This window comes from Neophocaena asiaeorientalis, unplaced genomic scaffold (genome assembly GCF_003031525.2).
Source record: "Neophocaena asiaeorientalis asiaeorientalis breed wild unplaced genomic scaffold, Neophocaena_asiaeorientalis_V1.1 scaffold132, whole genome shotgun sequence".
NCBI classification, from domain to species: domain Eukaryota; kingdom Metazoa; phylum Chordata; class Mammalia; order Artiodactyla; family Phocoenidae; genus Neophocaena; species Neophocaena asiaeorientalis.
In genome coordinates, this window is record NW_020173393.1 from 2,942,690 (window position 1) to 2,967,786 (window position 25,097).

General features: G+C 48.9%; 1 protein-coding gene across 1 annotated transcript in view; it reads left to right on the forward strand.

Annotated features, from left to right (window-relative positions):
- Window positions 1–25,097, forward strand: part of JPH2 (junctophilin 2) — a 62,039-nt gene that overhangs the window by 33,989 nt on the left and 2,953 nt on the right. The window contains 2 exon segments of the mRNA XM_024746807.1: window positions 23,793–23,911; window positions 24,944–25,095. Coding sequence (XP_024602575.1) covers window positions 23,793–23,911; window positions 24,944–25,095 — 271 coding nt within the window.

Genomic DNA, 25,097 nt, shown 5'->3' on the forward strand with positions numbered 1-25,097 from the left:
GCCCACAGAGGCAAAAGTTTTTCCTTGTTCTGTTTCTGGCTCACCTCCAGAGGTTCTTGAATATGCGGTTCCATCAGGGGGGGATTAAACTCTCAGGGGGTGGCCTCAAAATGTTGGGAAGGACCCCAGCCCCGGATTCCTGCCGCCCATCACATCTGTCCTTCAAGAATTGCCAGACGGACAAAATCCCTTTGTTCCCAGAGACCGAAGACTGGGATGAATGGAATTTCCTGAGTTGTCAGAGCTGGATTCTCATGATATACATGAGGCAGCTGTGACTCTAAGGCTGCCTCTGAGCCGAGTGGTCTATGGAGAGAGAAGATCTTGCCTGGGTCCCTGGCAGCAGGGAGATATTCGAACTGTGAGGCAGTGTTTTGGGGGGAGGCAGGCCTTCCAAGCTTGGAGAGGGGAGAAGCAGAGAAAAGACAGCATCACTCCCATCAGTCCTCAGAAAAAGCCGGTCAAAGGACATGGCCCAATGTGCTCATTTTACAGATGGAGAAACTGAGGCCTAGAAAGGGACAGTGAGAGAGGAGCGTGGCCAGGGGGCAGAGTGTGGGAGGCTCTTCTGAAACCTCAGTTGGTTTCGGGGTCACATTTACTAGGTCATCCCGGAAGAGGACAGGTCTCCGGGAGGTAGAAAGGAGCATTTTGTCTCCCCCACCCCCAGCCCTGTAAACTGTGCTTTCAGTCTGACTCTGGAACCTTTCCAGCTTGATATTTCAGCCTAAACAGCAGTCAGAGAACAGACAGGCAAACAGCCTGCACCTTTGCGAGAAAAATTCCCCTTTCCTCCAGTGCCAGGGTTTCCCCATGTCCCAGTGGAAGGTCTGACCATGTGAAGCCAGTGCTTGGCCCTGACCGTGGCACCTGAGCTGAGCCCCAGCAGTGCCAGGGACTCAGGGGTCATCACCAGAAGGGCCTGGACACAGGGTGTTGGGATAACGGTATCAGTGAGAATAATGGTGGGGACCATAGGGTAAGCGCTTGAGGCCTCAGACTCAGGGTCAGGCTGCCTGCCTTCTGGTCCTGGACCCTTGCTAGGCTTGCGGGCAAGTGACTTCCCCACAAACTTTCTGTCCCTCCATTTCTTCATCTCTAAGATGGGGATCATGAGAGGTCCATTCTTGGGCATATGAGAGGATCAAGCACTTAGGGGGCCGGGCACAGGTCAGGGCCCTGTTCTCACTACTGGGTACCGGGCTCTGTGCTGATTCCCTTTATATGCATCATCTCATTTAGGCCTCATGAGGGAGGTGCTATCTATTATATTAACCCATTTCACAGATGAGGAAACTAGCCCAAAGTCCCCAAGTAACTGATACAACAGGGCTTCAAATTCTCTGATCTGGACTCTACCCCCTTAACCACTGCTGGAAGAGAAAGTCTTTGAGCTCCGACATTTCAGGTTACTATTCTGCCAGTCTGATATTCCGTGCCTTGACCTTGGTGCCTGGCCATCCTTTTGTATGGCAGAGTGGTTGAAAGCATGGGGAGGTGGAGAAATTGAAGCTTGAATCCCCCTGTTTCTTGCCAGCCTCGTGTCCTTGGTCCTTCCTGAGCCTCACTTTCCTCGTCTGTAGAATGGGGACAGTAACAGCCTGGCTCACTCTTGTGATGAGGACTAAATGAGATGATGTGTGTGGAGGATTTTACATGGTCTCGGTACTCGGTAAGGAGAGGCCAGTTTTATCATCATTCTTACCCGGAGAGTCAGGCGGGTGGAACTCCGAGAGGCCAGCAGGCATTTCCTCCAAGCTTTGTCCTTCCCCAAGTGCAGGCTGTTTCCCTCCCCTGGGTTTCCACAGCCCAGTCCAACTTCCACTTGACTTCCTAAGTCCACACCAGTGAGTCCCTGCCATTGGGAGAGGAGTTAAAAATAAAGCCCAGTCTTTAAATCCTTCAAGTAAACACCCAGCTCTCTAAAAATAGCGCCTTTGTAACCGGTCTCTGGAGCCAGGTGGGGATTGCGGGATGGAAATTGGTGAGGCTGGTTCTTGCTGACAGGCTGGCGGAGGCCAAGCCTCTACATCACCCCTCCTTGCTGCCGAGCGTCTGGGCTTGAGGGGCAACCAAGGATCCCTTAGAATCTCCAGCCTCTTCTTTCCAGCCCAGAGCTGGCCACCAGTGCCTCACACTGCCCCACTGTGAGGGCCCCTTATCAGCTCTTTCTGCCCTAAACTCTCCATGCAACAGCTGGAGTGAGATTTTAAAATGTTAAGCGTGACCACGCCGCTCTAGTAAGCAAAACCTTCATGGCGTCTTCAGTTTGGTTTCCCCTGAAAGCAGAGCCTGAGACAAGGATTTGGGTGCAGGAAGTTGATTTGGGAAGTGATGCCAGGAAGGAGGAGGTGAGAGGGAGTGGATGGGTCGAGTGAGACAGGGAAGAAGGAAAAGCCAATATAAATGTGTGTTATCGAGGCGTCACGGCAGCCACAGGGACTGGGCTGGGCTGCGACCTCGGTACAGAACACACCCGAGATTGTGCACCTGGAGGATGGAGCAGGGGCGGGGGTGGTAGGTGGGCAAAGCATTATCCACTGGCTCCAGTCCCCTGTTCATTGAAGATTTCCCCCAGGGGCATAAATCCACTGCACTTCCGGGTGTGCTTGCGCTTGGGGTCGGGGTGAAGGGGCCTCTTGCAGCATTGAGAGCAGGCTCCGGGTAGAACTCAGGAAGCTTGGGTGGGACACTGGCAGTACCAGGGCATCTTCCTGTACGTGGAACTGTCCTGCAAAGCAATGGGTGAAAGTGGGGGTAGACTCAGGGGCTGTGATGTGGGCAGCAGGGGTGTCTGCCCTTAGGAGAAATTTCAGATTCCCCTGCCTTGGCCCCCAAGACCCTTCCTGCCTGGCTCAAGCTTACCACAACAGCCCCATCTCACGCCAGTCTCCCCATCACTCACCTCCAGCCTCAGTTCCTCCAAAGGGCCATTCTCTTTCCTGCCCATGGTCCTTTGCATGTGCTATTCCATGTGCCTAAGATGCTTTTCCCTTACTCTTGATCTTGCTAGCACCTCGTTTATCAGGCCTCACCCCGCTCAAATGTTTCTTCCTCAGGGAAGCTCTGAGCTCTTTCCTAGTCTGGGTTCCCGGTTACATGTTTCCTGTGTGCCCTGGCCTCACCTGCCACCCCGACAATTGTCCCTACTCATTCTGTCTTCCCGACTACTTTGTATACTCCCAGAGGATGGCGCCCCTGTCGGCTGCGTTCACTGCCAGGTGGCAGCACCCAGCATGGCACCCAGCACGTATGTGGGGCTCAGGAAGCATTGCTGAATGACTGATGTTAGGTCTCCAACATCTCGTAAGGGGAGGCACCCTCCATTTGACTCAGTTAAGCTTTCAATCACATTCAACAAATATGTACTGAGCACCTACTGCGTGCCAGGGAGTGTTCTAGGCACTTAGGGAGGAAAACTTCAAGATCCTGGCCTGCATGGAGTTTACATTCTATCTGGGGAGACAGCACAGCAGACATAATAAATAAATTTTAGAGCACATGGGAGGGGGCAGGTTGCCTTTCTAAATATGTGACGTGAAGGAGTTGAATCAGTTAGCCAACCGGGTACCTGGGGGAAGAGCAGCCCAGTAGAGGGCAGAGTCAGGAAAAATCTCCAAGGTTGGCATGTGCTTGGAATGTTCTAGAAGCAGCAAGGAGACCAGCGTGGCTGACGTGGACTGAGAGAAGACAGTAGTATAAGAGGCCGGAGAGAGTGCAGGGGTGGGAAGGGGACAGGTCGCTGCCAATGTGGGAGCCACTAGCTACATGTGGCAATTTATTATTTTTTTATTATTATTTTTTTTAATATTTATTTATTTGGTCGCGCGGGGTCTTAGTTGCGGCAGGCGGGTAACTTAGTTGCGGCTCACCAGCTTCTTAGTTGTGGCACGTGAACTCTTAGTTGTGGCATGCATGTGGGATGTAGTTCCCTGACCATGGATCGAACCCAGGCCCCCTGCATTGGGAGCGCGGGGTCTTACCCGCTGCGCCACCAGGGAAGTCCCGACACACGTGGCAATTTAAATGGAAATGAATTGAAATTAAATTAAAAGTGCTCTTCTTCAGTCACAGGAGCCACATGGCAAGGGCCCCATGGCTACCGTGTCGGACGGCACAGAGATAGACCGTTTCCCTCCTTGTTGAAAGTGTTGTAAACCCTGCCTCGCTGGGGCCTTGCAGGTCACTGTAGGGCATCAACCTTGCCACACATAACTGGGCACACATCCTGGGGTCCTTTCCTCACCTCTCAAAGTGGGTATGATAAAAGTACGCAAGGCCATTTGGTTCAGCGCCGGCCAAGGTCAGAATGCCTTCCCCATCATCCTTGCCGAACGGCCCTTCGGTCACTGCTTCTGTGTCTCCAGGTGTAAGAAACTCACCACCTCTTGAGCCAGTCCAGGCCAACTTTGGACAGCTTTGGCTTTTAGATTTGCTCAAACTAGGAGAATGATCTGCTTCTCTGTCGCTTGATTCGTTGGTCCCAGTTCTGCCCTCGGGGACTCTGGGGGTTAGAAACGTGTTCAGCTGCAGGTCACAGAACCTGTCTTAAGCACTAGGCTTATGTCTTCTCACAGAAGAAGATCAGAGAGGCAGTGCCAGGCTGACGTGGCAGCTCCAAGATGCCCCGGGGGACGCCCCCCTCCGTCTTTCCCTCCTGCTCTGCTTAGAATGTAGTTTCTGTCCTTGTCCTCAAAGGTGGTCACAGCGCCCCTAGCTTCACCTCCACATCCAGGGCAGAGGTCGGAATGCAACAGCTTCTCTTGATGGGGAAGGAAGCCCACCCGGGGACGTTCATCTCCTTCTCCAGAGTGGGTCACATGGCCTTCCCTGAACAAGAGTAGGCTTCTGTTAGGAGGAAAGAAGGAGAGAATGGATATTTGCTGAGCGGTTAGCAATGCCTGCCCTGGACGTCCCTGCGGAGATGTAAAGATTGTGATCTTAATGCCTCTGGCAGTCTTCACTGGTCTAAACGTCTCCAGCCCCTTTCCTCAGCCCCTGTTTTCAAATCTCATCACTTTCTCCATTTTCCAGGTGGAGAAACAGAGGCACAGACATCATTTAGTGATCGAGAGCATGGGTTTTAGGATCGTATAACACTGTTTCTTTCAACAGGTCACTTCCCTGAGCCTCAGTTTCCCCAACTGTGGAATATGGTGGAAATTCATAGAGTACTTACTGGTGAGGGTGTTGTGAGGGTAAAATGATATAGTCCCGTCAAGTACTAGCCACAGTGCCTGGCACGCAGCCATCACTCAGTAGTGGCAGTTGTCATTTTTATTACTATAACTATGCTTCCTCTTGCTTCAGTGATTCCTTCCGCTGTTGATGAATGAGGAATCAGAGACCGCAGACGGTGGGAGCTCTCTGCCGGGTCCCCTAGGTGTTTCCATCGTCCCAGGGAGAGCCTGTCTCCTCTCGTCTCCAGAGGGGTGTAGAGTGGGACCACAGAGAGGAGGGAGGGGCTGCAGTGAGGATCCATCTCTAAAGCCACCTTTGGCCAAGCACATCCCTCGTGAGGGCTATCGCATTACTGCCTATGGGCTCGTCCCATCAGCCCCGGCTCCACGCAACCCTATCTAGGAAGGGGGTATTACCCCAAGGTCACGGCAGCCCACTGCCACCCCCGTAACCCCACAGGACTTGAGGTAGCCTTGCCAGAAGCCTGGCCAAGGACAGGGTCCTCTGAGCTCTGACCCACCAGGTAGGGTCAGAAATGCCACAGGGTGGGTCCTTTCGGTGGGAATTGGTCAGAGGTTCACCCGGGCAGCCCCCCACCCCTGTAGGGCCCAGGCATAGATAGTTTTTCCCGGGCACCCCAGCTGGGGTGGAAATAGAGACCAGCACCACGTGAAAAGCTGGCCCTGGAGCCTCATTAGTTCTTCCTTTACATTTTTAAAAGGTCCTCACAGTTAGACAAAAATGTAAAGTTTAACTTCTTTCCCTGTTCCCCTCTGGTTGCCACCTCCACCCCGGTCAACTGTTACCTGCAGTTTTTTCTTTTCCTTCCAGTTACTTTATGCTTATATTAAGGTGAAACTTAATGTTTGACCTACAAAACAGCAACTTCCCATGGTTCCACCTAATGTAAGCAAATGCAGAGATTCCTGTTTTCCTCTTTCTGCCACAAAAGGTAGCGTATTATACATATTCACCTGAACCTTGCTTTTTTCTCTTTGCTGTGTGTATATATCAGAGAGTTTTCCAGATCTTTCCAAATAAAGAACTTTATCCGGTTTTTTTTTTTTGTTTTTTTTTTGTGGTACGCGGGCCTCTCCCTGTTGTGGCCTCTCCCGTTGCAGAGCACAGGCTCCGGACACGCAGGCTCAGCGGCCATGGCTCACGGGCCCAGCCGCTCCGGATCTTCCCGGACCGGGGCAAGAACCCGTGTCCCCTGCATCGGCAGGCAGACTCTCAACCACTGCGCCACCAGGGAAGCCCAAAGAACCTTATCCGTTTTAACTCCCACGTAGTGTTCCGTTATGTAGCTGAATCAGCATTTACTTAATCAGCCCCTGTCGTTGCACATGATTTTTTAGGTAGTTTCCAGAACTTTGCCCTGTGAGATAAAGCTGTACATTCATTATTTCACCCATGGATCAGTATATCTGTAGAATAAATTCCCCCAAATGCAATTAGTGGTCAAAGTCTCTCTGTAGTGGTTGTCCCTTCTTATCTTCCCATCCACATTGTAGGAGGGTGAGAAGGCTGTCCCGACGTACTGAATGATCCTGGGCATGTCCCTGCCCTTTGTTGGTCTCCGTGTCCTGGGACACTGAACCGTCCTTGCCTTGTTCTGGGGAAAAACAGAGACCCAGAATTGCCTTTTTGCTTGGCCTTTCCCACACCCCAGCCACGTGCACATTGTTACCACCGCTTCTTTGGGAGATGACTTCAGCCCGGACCAAGGCCAGGGTAGCCTAGTGCGGTCAGCACGGAAGAGCAGGCAGAGGGACCAGCATGGGCAAAGGCACAGATGCGTGACCACGTGGGGTAAGGCAGCGTTTCCCAAATGCCAGTCACTGATGTACCTTCCCGAGCTGTGCCACAGCCATGTACCCTCGGGATTATTATTTCCTTACTATTTTAAAAATCCTTAACTTTCTTAAGCCTAAATTTATTTATTTATTGGCTGCGCCTCGCGGCTTGCAAGATCTTAGTTCCCCGACCGGGGATCGAACCTGGGCCCACAGCAGTGAAAGCGCCGAGTCTTAACCACTGGACCGCCAGGGAATTCCCTAAATTTATTTTTATAAAGCGTCTTTAGGTCATTACCATAGATAGAAATGCAGTGTTATGTAAAGAGAAGTTAGCGGAAAAAACAAAACCACAACCAGACAATACCAAAAGAAAACCAGAAAAACATACGCACAAGAAAAAGAGAAAAACACAGTGAAGCAAAACATCGTTAAATCATCCCCAGTGTGGTTGCTCACTAAAAGCTCAGATCAAGGCTGCTTGCTGCTCTGCTCTCTCTCTGTTAAAAAAAAATGGAATATAAGACTCACTAAAGGTATATAAACATTAAATGAGACTTTCTCATTGAAGAAATCAGGATGGTTGACTTTGAATCTTAAAGGAACAATGTTATCTGATGAATGTCCTGGTACCACCTATCATTTTTCATCCTGTCAGTAGTAAGCTTTTGAGTCAGTGGCCTGAAGGACAGATTTCTCCTCTCCCTCTTTCCAGAGCCTGAAAGGGAAGGAAAGCCAGTCTTTAGAAGAGCAACTAGACTCTGGAGTTCTGGAGTAGGCACACAGTAGGCACTCACTAAATGCTCGGCAGTGACTGATTCATTAGTGGGCCTGAGGGGCTCTTACGAAAGAGGGATGGACATTGAGACTAACAGCGCCTTCCTGAATCTTGTCCAAGGAAAGCAGGTGTCCTGCTCTCACTCTTGCCTCCTGTGGCAGACGGTTTACCTCAGGGCTGAAGCTTGCTGGTGGAACATTGGAACAGGAGTCCCCCAGACTGGAGAGGAAGAGCACAGGAGTACCATTGCTACTCTCCTCATCCTCTTCCATCCCTTCATTTAAACACACAGACACAGAACAGATCAGGTACAGGTTTATTTCTCACGCATGTAAAATCCAAAATGGGTACCCTTCTCAGTGGGCAGCTCTCCTCCAAGCCATGATTCAGAGGCCCAGGCTCCTTCCATCTTGTGGCTCTGCCATCTTCAACATACAGCTTCCAAGATCATAGTGCTCTCGGCATCAAGCCAACGAAAAGGAGAAACACCCGCAAAGAGGCAGTGGAAGGTTCTTATTGGCCAGGAAGTAGGGCACATCATGTCTTCTCACATTCCATTGGCCAGAATCTAGTCACGTGGCCACACCTTCCTGCAAAGGAGGCTGGGAAACAGTCCGGGTGTGTGCCCAGGAAGCAGAGGAAAGGGGTTTGGTGAACTGCTATCTGGTCTCAGCGATGTTTAGTGAACGTGGCCTTCAAGGCTCTTTATCATTTGCCTCCGTCCTCATTCTTCATTCACTCACGACATTGTCAGGCTAAAGTTTTCTCAGCTTCGTAAACACTCGGTGTGTGTCTGTCTGTGTGTCTGTGTGTGTTTTAACACCTTTTTGTGCCTTGGCTCCTGCAGTTCCCTCTATTCAGACCACCCTTTCCTTGCTTCTTTCTTCTCTTCTCCATCTGACTAGCTCACACAGACATGGAAATAAGCCCACAGCCTCAGAATTTAAAATAAGACTTGGTCATTTTCCCAGGACTACATGCAGGAAGAAGAGAGGATGCCTGGGCACAGCGTGGAGCGGTCCCCTTCAGCTCCCCTAACTCCTTCAGAGAGCAAAGCGCAGGTTTCCACAGATGCCGCCTGAGACCCGCTCCGAGAATTGTCCTGTGATAAATAGGGAGGGGAGATCCTGAGGTCAGAGACGGCAGACTTCAAGTGCTTTTTGTCAAAAAAAGCTAGTAATCTGTTTTTCAAAGGGGGAGGGGAGAGAAATTGCCCAGGTAGGAGATAAAACATAAGGATCTGAGTCTGCTGAGACAGTTAGCTTTTTTCTAGCTCATGTCTATTCTGTGAAGTGATGTGCTGATTCAACAGCTCTTGGAGGGTCTGGTGGGTGGCGGGTGGAGATGGAGAACCCTGCTTCCTTGAGTTTGCCAGTTTCCATGGTGTAGACACTGCCACAGTGGCTGATCTCAGCTACCAGTGTCCTGTCAAGAGCTTGCCTGGGCCGTCTCCAGTACATGTTTAGTATCAGGCTTGATTTCTCCATCCCTACTTTGCTTCAGGCTATAGCTCAGAGCTCTCCTCTGCAGGCAAGTTTACCATGTCTGTTCTTCTGGATTTCCCATTTTAAAAAGCCTGAACTTTCCCAACTAGATTATTTTCCTATAGGTTTTCTCTACTGGTCTATAAGCGCCTTATGGCCAGAACTCTGATTTTAAGTTTCTTCATATCCCTGTTATGTTGTCAGAGGCCTGCACTTAGTAGGCACCCAGGGAATGTCTGTAGAAGGCAGGCAGGCAGGGACGATGGGAGGAGGTAGAGTTGAAGAGCCCGGCCACGGAGGCAGCTCCCACTCTGGGACTTGTTGGCAGTGTGACCTCAGGCAAATCCCTTCACCTGTCTCGGCCTGCTTCCACATCTGTAAAAAGCTCCTTTATTTTCCTCTGCTCCAGCTCAGCCAGGCCTATCACTGAATAATAATTATGATAATAATAGTCATAATGGCTGCCATTTATTCATTCAGCAAATTTTTAATAAGCACTTGCTGTGGGCCAGGCCCTGCTCTTGGTGCTGGGGATTCATCAATGAACAAAACAGACAAAAATCTGTGGAGCGCACTACATTTGTAGTGCATTGTACATTTAGTGTTCTAAATGTAGCGTTCTACATTTGCAATGTGCCATTAACTGCACGGAATTTCACAGGCATCTCATTTGGTCTCCGGGCAGCCCTGAAGAGCGAAGGTATCCTTTGCTCTATTTTATTGCTGCAGAAAGTGAGACGAAGTAGATCGTGTGAGTTGCCACGGGTAAGCCAGTGCATAAGGGGTGGAGATGGGACTTGGGCCCTTGATTCTGGTCCAAGACCTGGTTCTTAGCCATCAGGACATGCCCTTCCCAAGCCCCAGGCCCCCTTCCTGCCCACCTCTCTGCCTTTGCTCTGCATTTGGTCGGTTCCCTTTGTCACATCCCTCAGGCCCACCCAAGACCTGACCCCTCCCTGATGGTGTCTGTTCTATCTTGAATCTTGTCTCCAAATGCTTCCTTGTTACCCGACCAGCCATGGTTGGTCACCAGGCATGGAATCCTTTACTTCTTTATTTTGCTTCCTTATGACACCTCTTTCCCCTCCCCCTTTCCCCTCCCCCTTCACCCCACCACCCCGGGGCCTAGGCATGGACCCACATAAAGAGCTCAATAAATATCTCTTAACTAATGCATTGAAATCCTTAATTTTTTCCTTGGACTCTAGCTCAAGTCTCGTTTTTACATGTCTTCATCGTAAGGGTAATTTTTTCTTCCTGGGAAATCTGAAAGTCAGACCTGTTGGAAACAAAACCTCAGCAGCTCTTGTGTGTACCTGCTGTGTGTTGAGTATGGTGTTCATCTCTTGCAGGGCTGGCTTACAAAGGTGACAGACAGTCGCTGTCGGTGACAGTTGGCACCTTAGTGTGGTCAAAGCTGGGGTGACCACGTTGCCTCGTGTGCCTGAGATCGCCCTGGATCACGCTGGGTATAATTATAAACAGACCCCCTTTCACCCTCAGGTGCCCTGGTTTGAATGATAAGCTCTCCGGTCACCCTAAACAGATCCTGAGGATGTGACCCCCCCACCCCCGACCCTTACTGCTCTAAGCACTTTGCAAATACCCACGCATTTAGTTCTCCCAACTCTGTGAGGTTGGTGCTGTTATTCTCCCATTTCACGGATGGGGAAACGGAGGCACAGAACTGTAAAGTAACTTGCTCAAGGTCACACAGCTAGGAAGAAGCAGGGCTAGGATGGGAACCCCAGTTATCTGGTGCCAGAGCTCCCCCGTTCAGCCACTGCCTCAGCAAGAACTTCTCTAAGAGGTCTCCCCTGAGCCCGTGCTCTGGGCTAGATGTGTCTCCCCCTTCCCACCCCACCAGGAGCCATGGACTTGTCTCAGTCGTGACTGCTGTGACATGGTTTGGGGATAGAGGAAGACAGCAACGTGGTCGGAATCTCCTCTGGGGCCCTCACACCTGACAGAGTGCCTGAGGCCAAATAAAATCTCTGGAAATGCTTTTCGAAGCAAGGGATGTGATTTTCCAGGGCTGGGGCCGGGGTCGGCCCCTCCCCGCGGTTTCTTCCTCCCCGTGTGGCAGCAGGGGTGCCAGCCCCCAGGAGCAGATGGAGCTGCCTGGAATTCCTTCCTAAGGCTCCTTAATCGGTTTTCAGAGCAGCCTGGGGGGTGAAGGGGGGTGTCAGGGACCTTGGGGGCTGCTCTGGGAAAAACTGGAATGCCGCAGCGGAGTACCACCTGGGGAGGGGCCGGAGGCTGGGGAGGGTGCTGGGCTGGGAGGGCTCAGCTGTCAACATTCCTCCAGCTCAGAAAGCTCTCCTGTGCGCCTTGTCCTTATTTAGACAGGAGATGTCTGCTGACTTGGGCCTTGTGGGATGCCACGGCCGGCTGGCTCACCGGGTGGGCGGGGTGGGCTGAGGCGGGGAGCACAGCACACCCAGAGCCAGGTCAGTGGGCTGTCTGCGGGCGATCCCAGTAGACCCAGGTGGGAAGCCCAACCCTTGGGGCGAAGAATCACTCTCTAAGTAATAGTAACAAAAATAGCAGCTACCATTGATGGGGTTCCCACTATGCACAGGGAGGCATGCTAGGCTAGTCTGTAAGTTCTAGGAGGTGAGTTTCTTCTGTTCACTGCTGTGCCCCTAGATCTAGCCCAGGACCCGGCACACGCTAGGTGCTTAGTAAATACTTGTCGCGATCAAATGAGTATACCCTTCACATGCCACAGTTCACTTGATCCTCACAATAATTCTAGGGGCAGCTAAGTGCTATTATTAACCCGAGTTACAGATGGTGAAACCGAGACTTGGAGAGGTTCCACGACTTGGCAAAGGTCACACAACTTGGACATGGAGGAGCTGGGGTTTGAAACCAGGTCGTCTGACACCAATATTAACGAAAACTCCAACATTCATATTAAAAATTATTTAATATTAATCTTATTTTGGTGTTCACCACACTGGAATTCCTGGCTTTCCCCGTTTATTGACTGTGTGAACTGGGTGGCTTATCTAACCTTCTCATCCTTAGTTTTCTCACCTGTAAAATGGGAATTGGTAGTGATGTCTACCTTAGAGAATACTGTGAGGATTCAATGAAATAATACATGCCAATATCTGAGCACAGTGCTGGCACACAGTAGGCACTCAACAAGAATTGTTCTTCAAATGACTAGACCATAATTTAATCAGCTACTTCCCCACTTCTTGCTCTGGCTTCATTTCCAATCTTTTGCTATTACAAACAGGATTGCAGTAAATACCCTTGTACGTGTGTCATTTTGCACAATTTGAGTATGTCAGTTGGCCAGATTCCCAGGAGGGAAAGCACTATAGCACAAAGATATGTAGATGTTAAATTTCTAAAGAAAAAAAGGTTGAGCAGTCTGAAGTGGTAAACACGAATCTATGGAAACGTGAAAAATTATGAGTGAAAAATGTATGATAGTGAAAGCTAAACTTCTCTAGTGCACTCAGTGCTTTCTGTATATTAATTCCTTTAAATTTCATAACAACCCTATGTGGTAGGCATTATTATTATCCACATTTGTAATAGTTGTCTATCACTGCCTAAAAAATTATCCCCAAACATAGCAGCACGAAACAACACATTTTTCTTATCTCGCAGTTTCTGTGGGGCAGGTGTCAGGACGTGGCTGAGCTGTGTCCCCTGGCTTGGGGTCTCCCATGAGGCTGCAGTCAAGGTGTCGGCCGGGGCTTTGATCCCATCTGAAGGCTCCCCTGGGGAAGGATCCACTCCACACTCACGCACGTGGCTGTTGGCAGGATCCAGTTTCTCGTGGGCCATTGGACTGAGGCCCTGAGCTCCTTGCTGACGTTGGCGGGAGGCTGCCTTCAGTTCCTTGCCACGTGAGCCTCCCCAACATGGGAGCTTGCTTCGTCAAAGCCAGCAGGAGTCTGCTAGCAAGAGCAAAGTCACCATCTTTTGTAAACTAGTCATGGAAGTGATATCCCATCACCGCTGCCATAGTCTTTTTGTTAGAAGCCTGTCACTGAGTTCAGCCCATACTCAAGGGGAGGGGATCCCATAAGGGTATGAATACCAGGAGGCATCTGAAAAATCTTCCTGCCACACTCACTTTTCAGAAGAAGAAATGGATGCACAGAGAGGTTAAGTGATTTGCCCAGGTCACACAGCTAATGTCTGAGTCAGGGTTTTCAGACCTGGGTAGCATAACTTCAGATTCCATGCTCTTAAAAACTGGCCCTCAAAATTGAATCTTTATTGTGTTCACAGCTCTGTTAAAAAATAGATGTACACGTGGAAAGGCTAGAAAAGAAGGCTCAAAAGCTAACATAGCTATCGTTTTAGCACAGGGGATTCCCAGTGCTGTTGCTTTACTGTTACTCTTTTCATAATTCAAAAATGTGATTTTAAAATCTGGCGTAGACTTTTAAATATTTATTTATTTATTTGGCTGCATCGGGTCTTAGTTGTGGCACATGGGATCTTCGTTGCCGCATGCAGGGTCTTTTGTTGCAGCGCGCGGGCTTCTCTCTAGTTGTGGCGCACGGGCTTCTCTCTAGCGTGCACAGGCTCAGTAGTTGCGTTGCATGGGCTTAGTTGTCCCGCAGCATGTGAGATCTTAGTTCCCCGACCAGGGGTCAAACCGCGTCCCCTTCATTGAAAGGAGGATTTTTAACCACTGGCCCACCAGGGAAGTCCTTGGTGTAGACTTTTTAAAAAGGAAGTTTCCCAGTGCAGCCAACTCATCCAGAGAAGGCCTCACTTCTGAGACCTGGGTTCCAGATTGGACTGCAGGGCCCAGTCCTATGTGGGCGGCGGGGGGAGCAAGGCCTGAGATCCCCTCCCTGTCACTTCACTGGCTGCCGAAATACAGCCAGACTTTAGTCACGCAGCCAGGCAATTCCCAGGTTCCAACTGACTAACCTTTCTTTGGGGAAGTTGAGGGTATCACTGCTGGTAACTACTAGCCCTGGGCTCTATGATAGGCAGGATGAACGCTAGGGATGCCCACGCCCCGGGGGGAAGAGGCGTGGTTGTGGCCAGTCCCAGCTGCTGGGCTCTACTGGCTTAACTGAAGTGTGTAGCAGATGCGTGGGTCAGCAAAGGCTCTGATGCCAGACAGATCTGGAACCACGTTCCAGCCAGCTCTGGATCTCACTAGCTATGAGCCGTGGGCAAATAATTTCCTGAGCCTTCCTTTCTTCTCCTGTACGGTGGGTTGTCTTGAGGATGACATGAGATCACAGAGGTTGTTGTAATTTCCTGTTGCTGCTGTAACAAATTACCACAAACGTGGGGGCTTACAACACAGATTTATTCTCTTATAGTTCTGGAGGTCAAAAGTCTGAAATCAGTCTCAGTGGGCTAATAAAGTCAGGGTGTTGACAGGGCTGGTTCCTTCTGGAGGCTGACAGGAGAATCCAGTTCCTTGACTTTTCAACTTCCTGGTGGCTGCCCCCACTCCTTGGTTTGGGGCCCTATCCTGCATCTTCAAAGTGCATCACTCCAGTCTCTGCTCCAACATCACATCATCTCCTCTCCTGTGGTCCCACCTGCCCCTGCCTCCCTCTTATAAGGACACTTGTGGTTACATTTAGAACCTGCTTGTATAATCCAGGATAATTCCTGTACCTCAAGATCCTCAATTTAATCACATCTGCAAAGCCCCTTTTGCCATATAAGGTAACATTCATTGGTTCCAGGCATTAGAACCTGGATATCTCTGGGGCCATTATTCAGCCGACCACAAAGATCAGGTGTCTGGCACATAGTTAGCGCTTAGTAAACAGCAACTCATTACTTTGCCTCCCCCTTAGAGGCTGAGGGGGGGAAGGGGTGTCACCCACCCACACATGGTGAGTGTGAGCCCCCTTCCCAGCTGGGCTGGTGGCTCTTTCTCAAGAAGGGGAGAAAGGTTTCTGTAAAACGTGATCTGGAACAGGTCACCGCCATGGCCTGGGGATTTCAGGCTGGGCTTCCAAGGTCGGAAGGTCCTACCTAGGGCCTGAAGGGGGGCACAGCCCCCTAGACTCAAAACCATGCCCCTCCACTTCAGCTAAAACAAATTCACTTTCTAAAATTTTCAAACACTTGCATAGCGCTTTCTATGTGCCACGTCCTGTTCTAAATGCCTTATGTACATTCACTCTATAATCCCAACAGCTCTATGAGGCAGGGGCTATTCATAGCCCCATTTCACAGATGGAAAAAAATCAAAGTACAGAGAATTATGTAAGCCACCCACAGTCAAAAACAGTGTTCTTAACCACCTCAAAATACCAAAATATTTACAGCAATTTTTCTTTTTTCAAAAACGTCTGCTTATTTTCCAATTTTTTTGATGATGAAACCATATTATTTTTCCTACATATTTTATATATTTATAATATAGAATATAAAAATAACAAAATACAAATTATGAACATGTAACCCACCACATGGGCTTTCTCCTGCCCTGTAGCCTTCTGTTTGTTCTCAAAACTTTTCACCTTGTCTTTTCTCTGACCAGACTCTACATCCTTCCAGAGCAGGGGCCATGTCTGGCTTAATGTTCATTATAATAATAATGGGCAAGTGACTTAACCTCTCTGTGCCTCAGTTTCTTCATCTGTAAAATGGTTGTGGTGCCTATCTCCTAGGGAGGTACGAACCCTTAGTTTATTTCCCATTTTTTCTTATTAGAAGTAATGTTTCTAGATCTAAATGTAAGAAATAAACTATAAAACCCTGGGGATAAAATATAGTAGTAAATCTTCGGACGTTGAGCTAGGCAAAGCTTTCTTAGATATGACACCAAAAGCACAGGCAACAAAAGAAAAATAGATAAATTGGACATCATTAAACTTAAAGTCTTCTATGCTTCAAAGGACACCATCAAGAAAGTGAAAAGACAACAGAATGGGAAAAATATTTTCAAATCATATATTTGATAAGGGACTTGTATCTAGAATATATAAAGAACTTTTACAACTCAATAATAAGACAAAAAAATTGAAAACAGGCAAAGAATCTAAATAAACATTTCTCCTAAGAAGATTCATACATGGTCATTAAGCACATAAAAACATGCTCAACATCATTAGCCATCAGGGAAATGCAAATCAAAACCACAATGAAATGCACCTCACAAATCACTAGTGTGACTAAAATTTAAAAATGGATAATAGTAAGTGTTGACAAGAAGGTGGAGAAATTGGAATCCTCATATGTTATTGGAAGAAGGTAAAATGTTGCACTCAATTCAGAACCAGTCTGGCAGTTCCTCAAAAGGTTAAAAAGACTTATCACATGACCCAGCAATTCCACTCCTAGGCGTATACCCAAGAGAAATGCAAACACATCCACCCAAAAACTTCTACGTGAATATCCATAGAAGCATTATTCATAGTAACCAAAAGGTGGAAACAGTCCATCAGCTGATGAACAGATAAACTAAATATGGTTTATCCACACAGTGGACCATTATTTGGCAATAGAAAGGAATGAAGCATTAGTTATGCTACAATGTAGGTGAACCTTGAAACAATGTTTACATGACATATCCTTCTACAAATGCATATTTAAATCCCAATTTTTTGGCAGCCCTTAGCATTTTGGAAGGGAATTGCTGGTAAACATCATTATAATAACAAAAACGGTAACAATAATGATAGCTAATATTTGTTAAGTGCTCAGTTTATGCTAAGCACTTTTGTGCAATCTTATTTCAGGCTCCCAGTAATTTTGTGAGTTAAATGTTATTAACCCCATTTCACAGTTGAGGAAACCGAGGCCAGAGAGCAAAGGTCAGGTACCCAGAATATGATGGACATGAACTTGTACCCTTAATCCCTCTGGTGAAGAGTTTCCCAGCAGGGCTTAGCACATGTTTGCCAAATGGATACAGTCCAGGCAAGACTGGACCCTTGTCTACATCCTTGTTGGAGGGCAGGGGAACTTTCTCCCAGGGAGCTATCTGGGCAGGTGGCTGGACATCCCACCTGTGGTTCCTCCTCGAGTTTACTCTGACCATGATTGTTCTGGGGGGAAACGGCTACAGCCAGCCAGAGCTAGGGGCGAGGGGCTATTTTGGGAGAAGACAGGGTGGTGGCATCTGAAGCATCCCCTCAGGAAGACTTGGCTGCACTGCCCTTATCAACCACCTCTGCAGCTTCAGAGAGGCTGGCAGCGGCCTGAGTTGGGGGCTCTGATTATCTGCCTCTGTCCTCCAAACCTACCATGGGCTCCTTGTTCTGATGGATTTCTGAAAAATTTTTAAGTGAACAAATCAGTGACATTAAGTACGTTCAGGTCTTTTGTTTCAGTCGTCTAAAAACAACTGTGCTGCTTATATATTTTATTAACAAGCACCTAGATAGCACTTTCTGTGTCCTGGCTACTGTTCTAAGGGCCATATGACTGTTTATTCATTTACTCCTTATACTGTTTCTCTGAGGCAGGTGCTGTTATTATCCCCATTTTACAGATGAGGAGACTGGGGCTCAGGGGGCTCAGACTTGCCCAAGGGTATAAGGAGAAGAGCCGAGACCTGACCCCAGACAACCTAGCCAGAGCTGCCCCCTCTTAGCCACACCCCCATGCAGTTGAAGGCTTTGCTCTGCGCCCCTGTCCATCCACTGATTTTCAGAGATGTGGCGTAGTTGAGCTGGCAGGGCTGCATTAAGCTGTGAGCTCCTCAGGCGGCTGCTGGGTCTGATCTTTCCCCATCCCTGGTCCCAGCACGTGGAACACCTGGCCCAGTTAGTTAGTGCCAGGGAGGCCGCGGTTCAGTGTAATGGGCAGGTGCACTTTCCAGCTGTGTGACCTTGAGAAAGTGACTTCACCTCACTGAAGTCATATGTGTAATTGTGGCCATAGCACAGAGCTGGGCACAAAGTGCTCAACCAATAACAGATTAATATTATTAGTAAGAGTAGTAGAAGAGACCGTTGTTGAGTGGATGCATTAGAACAGAGGTGGGCAAACTTTTCCTGTGAAGCACCAGACGGTAAATATTTTTGGCCTTGCAGGTCACGGACTTCGGTGGCAACTACTTAACCCTAGATAATAGTAAACAAATCGGTGTGGCTCTGTTCCAATAAAACTTTATATGGACACAAATCTCAATTCCATATAATTTTCACGTCATAAAATTACTCTTTTGGGTTTTTTCCCACACCTTTAAAAATATAAAGAGCATCGTTAGCTCACAGGTGGTACAGAGGCAGCGGGCTAAATCTGGCCTGTTGCCCTGACTTGCTGACCCCTGCAGTAGAATGTGAGCTCTACAAGGGAGTTTTGGACACTTGGTTTGCTGTTGTAATCACAGTGCCCAGAATAGTGCCTAGCACATAGTAGGCACTCCATAAAGTTGTATGAAATGAATGAATCTGGGTGTTGAAGTGGGTCTTGAGCTGGCCCTTTAAGGCTGGGAGGTGGAAGGACTGAGAAGGAACATTCCAGAGGGGAGAACAACCAGAGCAAAGGAGTCAGGGGTACATCCTGTGGGTGTCTCCCTTTGGCCCAATGCAGCCATCGGTGGCCTGATGGAGACACCTGGGCAACAAGGCCAGATCTAATGGGGCGGTTAGGTGGGCAAAGGAGTCAGGGGGTGGGGCTGGATACTCTCAGATGTGCTTCCACTGGGTTATTGCCCTGCCCCATCCCTGAACCACCACCAGCCCTATTTTTAACCCTGCTGACGAAAGAAAATCTGTTGAAATCAAGAAGGGTGACTGATCCCTGCCCCACCCCGTGCCCCAGTTACTCTCCTTCCCTTCTCCCCATTAGGGGCAGAGCCATCCTAGGAGACCCTCCCCAAGAAACATCAAAGTGGTCATAGGAAAAGAAATGGTTCCTGCGCTTCCCTAGCAGGACCTGGACTCAGGGAGGGATCCTGGTGCTTGAAGAGAGCCACTCAAGGCTCCTGGGGGTTGAGCAGGCTGGGAACTGCCCAAGAGGAGGCTGGATTTTCTCTCTGTCTGACTAGTGCATGCTTCTCAAATTTTAATGAGTAGTGGAAGCAGCTGGAGGTTTATAAAATACAGATTCCTGGGCTCCTCCTAAGAAATTCTAATTCAATAGATCTGGGGTGGAGCCCCCAAAGCTGCATTTTCAACAAGTGCCTGGATGATGAGGGGCTGGGGGGTTGGTGAATGGACCACACTGTGAATGCCACTGGACCAGAAGATAGCCTTTGGACCACAGCAGTTCAGCCTGCCCTGGTAAGCTGCCAGATATACCCCATCAAGGCTGCCTCGGGCCGAGAATTTGGAGAGCCTTGAAGGCCACCCTAAGTAGTTTGGACTTTATTTTCAGCGCAATAGGAAGCCTTGCAAAGATTTTCAGCAAGAGGTGAGGCCAGGAGATGTATGGGTTAAGCAAGCTGCATGTAATTGGTTGTAGGAAGCGAGCCTGGGGGCAGGGAGGCTACAGATGGGAGTGGGGGACCTTGCAGGAGGAGTGATAGAAGAAAGGAGAATGGGCAGATTCAAGAGCTATAGAGGGAGCAGGAGAGACAGGAGTTGGCGGTTGTTGTCTGTGAATATTGAAAGATGAGGAAGGGGGGTGTGGGAGACGCTGGGATTCCTGGCTTGAAGGCTGGGGAGCTGGGGAGCTATTCCTGAAATCAGAGGCATTTTGCGTGGGGAGCTAATAAGGTATTCAGTTGGTCAGATTGATGGATGTGGGCAGAGGAGTATGCTTCCTTTAAACCCAGCAGCCCTTATTGCCTTGGGCTGTGTGGCCACTCCCCTCTGACCCCTGTTCTGGCTGCCCTGGAGGGTCCACCGTTGATCCCCCAGAATCTTCCAGGGCTCAGTGTGGAGGCTGCCATTCTGGCCTGAGAAGTCCTGCAACACAGCTTCCCAGGGCACCGGGAAACAAGCCTCATCCAGCTCACATTACCAAAAAAGGACATTTTCTCAGTTTGAGGGTTTGCCCAGCCCTTTCCCTCCTCCCCCAACCTGGGGTTTCAGGTTTCCAGGGAAGTGTCTCTGAAAATTTAGATCTTTGAATCACACATACCCATGTACAGGCAAATATGAGTCTGGGGATATGCATGTACCACACTCGGTTTTAAAATTTTTTAAAGTATAGTTGATTTACAATATCATGTAAGTTTCAGGTGTACAGCACAGCGATTCAGTTATACGTATATATATGTATGTGTATATGTATTCATATATCTAGGTATGTATATACATATTATATATATATATTCTTTTCCAGATTCTTTTCCCTTATAGGTTATTACAAAATACTGAGTATAGTTCCCTGTGCTCTACAGTAGGTTCCTTGTTGGCTCCACACTGGATTTTGATGTCACAAATGTCATCTTCCTCCTTCTCCTTCTCCACCACCACCATCACCACCATCATCACCATCATCAGCATCACTCAGCCCCATCCTGGGCTAAACACTTTCATGTGTTGCCTCTCAGTAGTTTTCACAGCAACTCCAAAAGGGCAGAATTATTATTCTACAGATGTAGAAACTGAGGCATAGAGAGGCAAAGCCACTCACCCAAGGTCCTGGAGTCCCAGTGGGGTCGGGACTAGGGGAGGGGGGCGAGTGAGGAGAGTCATACAAATGCAGGGTCTGATTTGGCCTTTATTTAAATTTTGTTCACAGCTTGCTCATCAAGGATTATTTTTGCATTAGTTTGGACTTTTAAAAATATGGCATTCGAGTATTATTTATCTGGATTACTGAGTTTTTTGGCATCCCTAAATTTTGAGCCTGAGGTGAATGCCTCATTTGCACCCTAGCCCCAGCCTTGGCAGAGCCAAAATTGGAATCCAGGACGGCCGATTCCAAAACCATGCTCTTAACTACTTCCTATGCTTCCCGCTTACGCGTACATACGTGTACGTGTGCATGCATGCATTCATTTATGTATCCTTTCATTCAGTAAAATTTTCTTTTCTTCAGTAAACATTATTGTGGCAGTGGAGAGGGCAAGGGTTTAGAAATCAGACAATTCTGGGTTTGAACTCCACTGCTCATTATGGAGTGGAGATACAGCCTGTGGTTAAGGGCACAGACTCTAGATCTCAGAAAGCCTTGGTTTGAAAACTCGCAGTCGCTTGCTGGCTGGGTAAGTTTGGTGGGATCCTTGAAGCCTTCTTATGCCCCGGATTTCTCCTCTGTAAAGAGGGATGATGGTGATAACATCTACCACATAGTGGGGTAATTTCTATAAAGCCCTTGATATGTAGTAAATGCTTTGTGTCAACTGTTACTTTGCATCCTTGAGCAAGGTACCTGTCTGAGACTCACTTTCCCCACCTGTGAAATAGAGACAGTAAAAACTACCTCCCAGGCAGTTTTGAGGATTGAAAGGGATAATGTAGGCAAAGGGCTTGGCACTTGGAGGGAGCTTAGTAAAATTTATCTCCCTTATCGTGGGCCCAATTCCATGCTAGAGACACACGCAAATCAGCTCTCTGAGGAACTGACTCATCTGCCCATGGGGATACTGGTTTGACCTTTCAGTTCCCCAAAGGCACGAAGCTCTTACTCCCTCTCAGGGCCTTTGCACGTGCTCTTCCCTCTACCTGGCTCACTGTCCCCACGTCACCTCTGATGGGCCAACTGATGTGTCAGTTTCAGGTCTCAACTTAAATGTCACATCCTCCAGGAAACCTTGCCTAATCCCCACCTCCACCGCCGATCTATATCAATCTTCCTGTTGTACATTTTCATCGCATTCTGTACTCTTCCTTTATGGTACTTCTCACAATTGCACTTTTTTTTTTTTTTTGCGGTACGCCGGCCTCTCACTGCCGTGGCCTCTCCCGTTGTGGAGCACAGGCTCCGGACGCGCAGGCTCAGCGGCCACGGCTCACGGGCCCAGCCGCTCCGCGGCACGTGGGATCCTCCCGGACCGGGGCATGAACCCGCATCCCCTGCATCGGCAGGCGGACTCTCAACCACTGCGCCACCAGGGAAGCCCCCTCACAATTGCACTTTTTATTTAATTACATTGTATTAAATAATTTTGGTTGTTTGCTTCCAGCCCATCTCCCTCACTTGAGAGGGGCTTGTCTTGTCCACAGGAATCCCAGCTCCTGGCCAAGCATGGCACATGCTTCAGAGCAGCACAGGCTCTGGAATCATCTTGCCTGGGTTCAAAATCTCAGTTCCTGCACTTAAAGACTTTGTGACCTTGGGCAAGTTACCTTGCCTGTGCCTCAGTTTCCTTTTCCGTAAAACAAGGAAAATAATAACAGCACCAGCTTTCTAAGGCACCATGATGATTACGTGAGATAATCTTCATAATTCCTTTAAAACTGCCCACTGGTAGGTGGGGCTGTTACTATTTTAACAGGTACTTCTCCTAGTTAGGCTAGATTAAACAAACTGAAATAAACATCCCCCAAATTTCAGGTGCTTAACGCAGTAGACATTTAAGGCTTGCTGAATTTAATGTTTAAATTTAATGCTTAAATGTTCCACATTTAATATGGGACTTTGCGGGGCTGCGGGGGGGGGGGACTTTGCTCTATGCAATAATCATTTGTGGACCCAAATTCCTTCCACTGTGTTTCTGAACCTGGGGTCCACAGGCAGTACTGTGGAGAGAAATCAGGGAGTCCGTGAACCTGGATGCTGCCTTAGGTTAGATTCCCTAGAAGCTGAGTCTGAGATGAGGATCCTTGTGCAGACGATTTATGGAGCAAGTGCTCTCAGGAGAGAGGGGGAGTGAGAGACACAGAATCGGACAGGGAAGTAGCCAAGCAGGGATGTGGTCTTACCTGGAGTCCAGCTTCAGCCTGATCCCATACATCTTTATTTTTACTAACCTCTAACTGAAATTTAGTATTTTCTTCAATTATGGAAGTTGGCAATAAATCAACAGTAGTTTTAGCAGTATCTCTGACTTTGTCGCTAATAGAAATCACATATATTTTCATGTCACGTTACTGTTGTTGCACGTATCCTTGAAATATTCTTTATGTTAATCTATACTTTTAAATCATGGTAGTTAATAGACCTGCTAGATTTTTTGTTTAAAGTGTTAATAAAGAAGAATAGACATTATTATATTACAAATTTGTCCCTTTAAATATTTTGATAACAGTGTGTCAATATAATTGCATCCCTTTGTAATCCTGTGTAATTTGTGCATTTTAAAACATTCCAAGAAGGGGTCCAGCGGTGTCACCAGATGCCAGGAAGATCTGTGACACAAATGAGGTTAAATTCCTTGTTCTGGGCCTTGGCCTCTGCATTTTACCAGCAACAGGGGGAAAAGAGAGGATGAAGAGGATTACAGGGGGGTTTCTGTGGGCCAGGTCTGGAAATGGCATAATCCTGTCTTCCCACAATGCTTTGGCCAGTCACCTGACCACACCTAACTGCAGGGGAGGCTGGGAAATGTAGTCCATCTGTGTGCCTAGAATGAAGAGGAAGTGGTCTGGGGAATGCACAGCACTCTGGACCACAGGGCTCAATAAATACTCATTGACAGCTGGAGTGAATGAAAATTCTGTCCAGAGTGTCTCTTTGTGGGTTGGGGAGGAAGGGCAGAGGACTAGCTCTCTGGAGGGATCCTGAGTCTCCACCATGTTGTCTCCTTAGGACAAGTCACGCCAAGGCCAAAGCTGAGGCAGCAGAACAGGCTGCCCTGGCTGCCAACCAAGAGTCCAACATTGCCCGCACTTTGGCCAGGGAACTGGCTCCAGACTTCTACCAGCCAGGTAGGGCCAACCAGGGAGGGGTGGGGCAGGACGGGGTAGGGGTAGGTCCTGGCGGGGGCGGGGGGACACTTTTTCTTTGCTTGTTGGAAAGCTGAGATGCTCAAGTGCCTTTGAGTTCCAGAATCTGTGGAGCGTGGTGCAAGCAGGGATGGGTGCAAGCATGGCACAAGGGGACTCATGCTGAGATTGTGGCGGGGTATCAGAGGCTCCCCTACTCCAGCCTGTCTCTTCTCTCTGGGAAATGGGGCTGCAGAGTAAGGAGGACCCCCTGGCTCTGATACAGACTTTGCGTTTGGATAGAGCGGTGGGAGCCCATCAGGGTTGGGGAGTGGTGCTGCCTGCACTGAGGGTTTTAAGGTGAGTGGCACGATTAGATTTGTATTTTCTAAACATTCTGGCTGCGGCCGGAAGACCAAAGGGAGACTAGATGGAAGATCGCGGAACGCAGATCTGTGCCTGGGAGGTTAAGTCGCTTCCCATCACAGTGCGCCCCCTGCTGGTCCAAGGAAGAGCGACCCTGGCTGGCTGCCTCCGCCCTTGGGTGGTCATAGCAACAGCTGTTACCACGTGCCAGGCACTGAGCTCAGCTTATTACAGGCATTTTTTTTTCACCCGATTAATCCTTCCGTTAGTATTTATGAAATAGGTATGATTGGGCCCGTTTTTCAGATAAGAGAATGGAAAGAGACCAGTGTGACCATACAGAGCATAAACTCTGGAGCCAGACTAGCCTGAATGCCAGTCCTGGCTCTGCCCTTGGTCAGCGGAGTGACTCTGGGCAAGTGATTTTTACCTCTCTTGAGCCTCCTTTTCTTCATCTGCACAATGGAGGCTAAATAAGAGCATACACCTCATAGGGTTATTAAAATGATTAAATGAGTTAGTATTGGGGAATTGCTTAAGTACTTGGCAATTGGTGGCCGTAGGTTAAGGCTGGCTGAGTACATAAATGAGACTCAGAGCGACTTGCCCTGGGTCATCCAGTGCTGGGACCGGGGTTCGAATGCAGCCTCCCCGTGTGGTCCCCGGCAGGTCCGGAGTATCAGAAGCGCCGGCTGCTCCAGGAGATCCTGGAGAACTCGGAGAGCCTGCTGGATTCCCCCCACCGGGGCCCTGGCGCCGCAGGCCTCTCGGAGCGGCCCCGCGAGAGCCCGGAGCTGCACGAGCGCGAGACCCCTGCGCCCGC